This window comes from Leptonychotes weddellii, chromosome 2, assembly GCF_054177405.1.
Source record: "Leptonychotes weddellii isolate Sample4059 chromosome 2, ASM5417740v2, whole genome shotgun sequence".
NCBI lineage: Eukaryota > Metazoa > Chordata > Mammalia > Carnivora > Phocidae > Leptonychotes > Leptonychotes weddellii.
In genome coordinates, this window is record NC_138370.1 from 114,756,088 (window position 1) to 114,763,433 (window position 7,346).

The 7,346-nt window shown below is 40.2% G+C and overlaps 1 protein-coding gene across 1 annotated transcript in view; it reads left to right on the top strand.

Annotated features, from left to right (window-relative positions):
* The window catches only part of SLC10A6 (solute carrier family 10 member 6), a 27,953-nt gene that overhangs the window by 7,146 nt on the left and 13,461 nt on the right, over positions 1-7,346 (top strand). Inside the window, exon 3 of the mRNA XM_081813136.1 lies at positions 544-621. Coding sequence (XP_081669262.1) covers positions 544-621 — 78 coding nt within the window. The remainder of the gene's footprint in view (positions 1-543; positions 622-7,346) is intronic.

The following is a 7,346-nucleotide window of genomic DNA, read 5'->3' on the forward strand; positions in this document are numbered from 1 at the left end:
GACTGTCTCTCCCTCATGCTCTGTCCCTCCCCCCCAAAAAATAAATAAATCTTTTAAAAAATACCTGCACATATGGTTATTGTATAGATGAAAAGAGAACATATATCTAAAAGCATGAGGTGTAATACTTAGCAGGTAGTGCTCAATAAATCCTAGTTATTGTTGTTGAGAGGCAGCAGATAGGAGTAACATTTATATTGGGGGATGGAAAACCTAGCCTTGAACTCTTTTCTAACGCCAAGCCTGTTGACCTGAGCTGATAGCCTACTCCATGTCCATTTGCCTAGCCAGATGGTTTTTAATTTTTTCCAGTGGAGAAGCAAGTGTGTACTTTCATAGTTTTGAATGTCAGAGTTCCTAATTTCATTAGTTTGATACTAAAACAACATTTGAATAATTTAAATCCAATTGCAAAATTGTATACTTATAGACACCGCACTTTAACATACTGCATAAATATGCCATTTCCTTGTTTTAAGGGAGGTGCAGGATTTACCTGTTTGTCCAGACTTGCTAAAGCTGTCTCATTATTCTCTGTAATAGTTTGGGAATGATGATGCATTCTTCTCAGTGCAAGTGGAATCTTGTTACATGAAGTCAGCTTTTGCCAACAGTTTTCCTGTATGTAAAGAGCCAAGAGACCCGGTTAGCCGCATCTTCCGTTTACACTGCACTGGGATTTCATGGCAGTAGAACGTGTGACTTCCACTGTACTCACACATGTTCACTGTGTGCTCTTACAGCTTTGTGGGTATTTCTTTCTTTTTTTTTTTTAGAAGATTTTATTTATCCATTTGAGAGAGACAGAGCACAAGCAGGGGGAGTGGCAGAGGGAGAGGGAGAAAGGCTCCCCAATGAGCAGGGAGCCTGACGTGGGGCTCGATCCCAGGACCCTGGGATCATGACCTGAGCCCAAGGCAGACGCTTAACGACTGAGCCACCCATATGCCCCATATTTTTTTAAAGGTTTTATTTATTCATTTGAGAGAGAGAGAGAAAAAAAACTTTGTGGGTATTTCTTTTTTTTTTTTTTAAGATTTTATTTATTTATTCATGAGAGTCAGAGAGAGAGAAGCAGAGGGAGAAGCAGGCTCCCAAGGAGCAGGAAGCCCGATGCGGGACTCGATCCCAGGACCCCGGGATCATGACCTGAGCCGAAGGCAGACGCTTAACCATCTGAGCCACCCAGGCGCCCTGTGGGTATTTCTAACAGTTGGCAGAGCACCATCTGTCAAGCACCATGGGCTCGAACAGTTGTGTAAAGGATAGAGCAGAAACCTATGTAATCAGAGATATAGAACAGTCTGATAGAAATCTCACATTTGCTTCCCACAGTCATGAATCTTACCTTTCTGCTGTTTGTGCAAAGCAATTCAGTGGGAAAGTGCTATGCAACTTCTCCAGAAGTTCAAGATTGAAGCGATGTAATGTGGAATTTCTTTCAGGACTTAGTAATATGAAGAGCCAAGGAATGTAGCTTTATCATAGGCTAAGAATTTGAAAAAGCTTCCCGTGCACCCTCTTCATGGACAGAGGTTTGAAAGCTGTGGCAAACTGCTTTTCTTCCTTCATCTGTTCTCTAGTTAGGAAGAAGTTGGCTCCAAGTAAGCTTTCTTAATAGGGTAAAATGATTTTAAACTTCATATAGAATAAAATATAGGCAAGAACTGCTAAGAAAAGTTGGAAAAGAAAAATTTAAGTGGAAGTATTTGGTCTATCATATGTGAAAACACACTATGAAAACACTGTAATTAAAAGTCTGGTATTCGCTTAGAAAAAACGTTTTGAATACATTTGGACATTTAACATATAAGGAGGTTGGCACTTCAATTTAGTGGAAAATTATTTAGTGAATATTGCCATACTTGCCCCTCAATACAGAAGACAATAGATTAGCCTCAGACCTTTTACTATATAAAATATAAATGTTAGATGAGGTAAAAATATAAATATAAAATATCAACCTATAAGAAAGTAAAAAGTGGGGGCAACATTCGAATACCCTTAGGGTGGGAGGAAATCTTTAACAAGAGAAACTCAGAAGCCATTAAAAAAATGGACAGATATGAGTATCTCAGTGTTAATTGTTTATTATGGCAAATACCATGAGTGTAGTCAAAAATATACAATAAGTTTGAAGAAGTTATTTGTATTATACATGATGATCCATACCCTAATTTTAAAAGAACTCCTACAAGTAGAGAAGAAAAAGACAAACAAAGCTGTTTACAGAGGACATCCAAGAGGTCAGCAAATATGAAAGAAAGCACAAGCTCTTAGAGAGTCAGGTGTATAATAAAATAACAGATGTATTTTTCAATGTTCTCATGAGAATTAAAAGGGATTGATCATATCCTGTAGTGGGCAAGATTGTGAAATGTAACAATCTTTTTGGAAAATAATATGGTGGTATCTATTAAAATAAAAAAAAGATCTTTGACATGGCAATTCCATTTTCAGGAGTCTATTCTACAGAAATAAAGGAATTATTTCGCCCCGCATCAGGCTCCCTGCTCCACAGGAAGCCTGTTTCTCCCTCTCCCACTCCCCCTGCTTGTGTTCCCTCTCTTGCTGTGTCTCTCTCTGTCAAATAAATAAATAAGATCTTAAAAAAAAAGAATTATTTCAAGTGAAATACATATAAGAATGTTTATCATAACTTTGTTTATAGTGGAAAAGCACTCAAAGCAATTTATTCATCATTAATGGAGTGATTGAAGAAATTATGGCATATTTAGATTATGGTATACTCTGCATTCTTTAAGCGAAAGAGTTTAAGCTACATGTATTGCCCTGAAGAGATATCTATGATTAAGTGGAGAAAAAAAGCAACCAAGCCGCTGAGTAAGGTGTAATATGTGATTGCTTTAAAAAGAAAAAACAAAAAGAAAGAACAAAGAAAAAGTCTCTCTTGGGGTGCCTGGGTGGCTCAGTCGTTAGCATCTGCCTTCGGCTCAGGTCATGATCCCAGGGTCCTGGGATTGAGCCCCGCATCGGGCTCCCTGCTCCACGGGAAGCCTGCTTCTCCCTCTCCCACTCCCCTTGCTTGTGTTCTCTCTCTCGCTGTGTCTCTCTCTCTCTCAAATAAATAAATAAAATCTTTAAAAAAGAAAAGAAAAGAAAAAGCCTCTCTTCATTGAACAAGCAACTATAAAATAGACTTTGTAAAAGAAAAACTTAAACAAAAAACTAAAAAGAAAATAGGACTGATTAAAAGACATAAGAGAAGGGAAATATACAATCACTTGTGAATTACCTAAGTCTGAATTTCTTTATTTTTTTTAAATTTTAAAGATTTTATTTATTTGAGAGAGAAAGAGAGAGAGAGAGAGAAAGCATGAGGGGGGAGAAGAGCAGAGGGAGAGGGAGAAGCAGGCTCCCCGCTGAGGAGGGAACCCCACAGGGGACTCAATCCCAGGACCCTGAGATCATGACTTGAGCCAAAAGCAGACACTTAACTGACTGATCCACCCAGGTGCCCCCTAAGTCTGGGTTTCTGAAAAGGGCACCAATCAGCTAAATATTTGCTCCTTAAAATGTTATTCACATTTGTACTTGGAAAAGCATGATTTTAGTTATTTAGTAGAAAATCTCTGTTTTTCTGGATTACTATTGGGATGTTTGCCATTGCAATTTAGTGTAAAGGGATCATTTCACTAAGATTTTCAAGGTTCACCTGCAGATACATGACATATGAGGAAGGCAGAGAGAACATTGTCCTAACACCAGTGTATCAACACATTGGTTCATTCTTTGATTCAGTAATTATTTAATAAGCTCCTCCAATGTGCCATAGCATGAGACAGCCAGGTTCTAGGAATGGCGAGGCCAATAAGGTCCTTGCCCTCAAGCAACTCACCGTCGGCCAGTCTGCCACACATCGATAGGTAAACAAGCACTGGTGTAGGGTATGGTGTATGAGGTAATGCCAATAAAAATGTCTAGAGGGCAATACCAACTGCTCTCCCAGGATGAACATTCTCAGTGCAGAGAGGTACACTGCACACCGAGGAAGGAAAAGCCCACAGCCAGCCAGGTTTGGGCGGAAAATGCTTTTGATAGCCCCGTGCCAGTTTATGCATCATACTATATTTACAGCAAAACCCCTCAATGTAAAATATGATAGAAAATCCCCTGAATAATCAGACTGGGAGCAGGGCTCTACAGTCTCCCATAAAGATGGGCTCCCTCGGTGGGCTGGGAGGTGGTTTGCCTCTCAGTCTCTTGGCCATTTGTGCCACGGACACAGACTGGGCGTATACTATGTGCAAGGCGGTCCGCTGTGAGAACTCAAACGATGAATATTGCAAGGTTTCCAGGCGGGTGGATGAACTCTTGCTCTACCCCTGAGTTGTGTTATGTGATGCTCCATGTGCCTCACCTCATCAAATAGAGCAGCATTAACAGTGTTCAGAAACAGTTCGTACGTGCTCAGACAGATTGTGTAATTTCCCCCCCGCCACAATTAAAAAATATTTTATTGGCCTGAAGGATATCTGATTTCCATTTACCTACTTCCCCTAATTTTACTGATTCACTCTTTCACTTGTTCCGTCACCCAGAGAGGGACAAAGAACAGCCCGAGCTTGGGAGTTGGGAGTTGGGAGTAGAGGTGGGGGAGGAAAGGATGGTTCTGGGGTGGAGGCACAAAAAACTGGGGGAAGATTGGATGGTCCTAAATCAACTTCTTGGGTTCTCATCTTTTTGATCTTCTGTTGGCATTTAGCCTTCATTTGAGGGCTCTTTTTCCTCAGCTGTCATGAAGCATGATCTCGTATCTCTCCATCCACTCCTCTGCTCTTTCTCTATATGCACTGTGGCTCCCTCCCTCACCCCTGTCCAGAGCAGGAAAGGTCCTTTCTCCCCCACACCCCTGGTCGCTCATTATGCATGCTTTCCTCCTTGCACCAAAGCTATGCATTTTACTGTGTGAATAAGTCCTGTTCTCCAATTAAGAAATCTAAAGACTTATAAAATAAGGCTTTATATATTTGGAAAAAATAGAAACAACATAGTATAAATTTATGAAGCAATAACATTCTGTACGATGCAATAAAAGTATAGTAATCAAGAGTCTTTATGAGTCATGATCTCAGGGTCATGAGATTGAGCCCCACATGGGCTCCACACTGAGCCACACTGAGCCTGCTTAGGATTCTCTCCCTCCCTCTTCCTCTGCCCCTCCCCCTCTTCTTAAAAAAAAAGAAAAAAAAAGGAAAACGTTCTAAACTGAAGGATTTTTACTTCTATATAATACATACTTGCAAATCCTCAAGACTCACAGCACTAAACTGGTTATCCTTTTCACTTGGAGACAATCTCAATCGTGACAAAGAGAAATGAATTGTCTGTCAGAAATCATTCCAGCTTTGTTCAACGAAGACCAAAACTCTGTTCTGATTATTCTCCTTTGTTTTCCTGGTAAAGCTGTGTGGCATGGCTCTTGTCAGGCTGTTTGGATTGGGTTCATTCAGCTCCTGCACTTACATTTCACTTCCCAAGATGGCCACATTTGTCTAGTCTAGTGCTGACAGCAGCTGTGGTCCTGACTTTTCCTTTGCCCACCCCAAATACTTGTGGTGGATGTCCTATTGTCATCCCTAACTTAATGTGTCCCCCCAGATTGATGCTAAGTGACAAGTACTATTGTCAACTACAGCACCATTTTGAAGTCCAGAAATCTTACTTTCTATTGTAACTCACCACTCTACTTCAATTCCTATTTCTAATCATGGGATTATACAATATCAGAATTCAAAGAACTTTTAATTGAGTCTAGCATCCCACATCAATTCTTTCTTGCTGTGGTTCTGTAACTTCTCTGGCTCTGTCCAGCTTGTTCTGTCTGAGAATCTGTGCTGTGGGGTCCCTTTTCTATCCATGGGAATCTTGGTGCATGTGGTATTTGGAAAACTTCTTCTGACCGATATTTATAACACTTCACGCTGGGCAAACACTTAGCCTTGCGGCAAATGTGCCCTCTTCCCATCTCCTGGTAGCAAAACAGACAAAGACATTATGGGAACAGAAAACTACAGACCAATATTCCTTATGAATATTTATGCAAACTTTTTAAAATGCAAACATTTTTAAAAAAAGATTTATTTGAGAGAGAGAGAGAGTGGGGGAAGCATGAGAGGGAGAGAATATCTAAGCAGACTGCCTCTGAGTGTGGAGTCCACCTCGGGGCTTGATCCCAGGACCCATGAGATCATGACCTGAGCTGAAACTAAGAGTCAGACGCTTAACCGACTAAGCCACACAGGTACCCCTAATGCAAACATTTTTAACAGAACACCTTCATATATTGATGGCAGTTGTGTAAAATGGTGCGGCTGCTTCGGAAATAGCATTTCCTCAGAAAGTTCAGCTATGATCCAGCAATTCCACTCCTGGTAGCCACCTGAGAGAATTGAACTCATATCTGCACAAAAAATTGTGCACAAATATTCATAGCTGCTTTATTCATAATAGCCCAAAAGTGGAAACTCCTCAAATGTCTATCACTTAGTGGAAGGGCAATAATAATGTGGTCTATCCATGCAATGAAATATTACTCAATCATATGGGGCGCCTGGGTGGCTCAGTCGGTTTAGCGGCTGCCTTCGGCTCAGGTCATGATCCCAGGGTCCTGGGATCGAGCCCCGCATCGGGCTCCCTGCTCAGCGGGGAGCCTGCTTCTCCCTCTCCCTCTGCCTGCCTCTCTGCCTACTTGTGCTCTCTCTCTATCTCTCTGTCAAATAAATAAATAAAATCTTAAAAAAAAAGAAATATTACTCAATCATAAAAAATGGCATACTAATACATGCTAAAATGTGGATGAAGCTCAAAAATACTATGCTAAGTGAAAGAAGTCAGACACACAAAAAAGACCACATATTGTATGATGGTATTCATATGAAATGTCCAGAATGAGAAATCCTATAAAGACAGAAAGTGGGTTACTGGTTGTCAGGGACTAGGAAAAGAAGAGAATGAGGAGTGATGGCTAATGGGTGGGGGTGTGGTTCTTTTTGGGCAGATAAAAAATTATGGAAATAGAGAATGTTGCATAGTCTTGTGAATATATTAAAATGCTTTAAAATAATGAATTTTATGGTTTATGAATTATATCTCAATAGAAAAAAAACTGTATAAAGAAGAAAAAACCCTTATACTACCAGAACATTGAGGACAAATAGATTCTCAAATAAACATGAGTTAATGGATGAGCATCAAATATTGCTGGGAATTTTTTTCTAAACCACAAATGCAGCCATCATTTGTTGAATAACAAGACAGGAGTGAGCTTCAAGTAACTTACCCGACGTAATCTCTAAGGTGTGTCCTGGGAGTTGCTTTTGGTC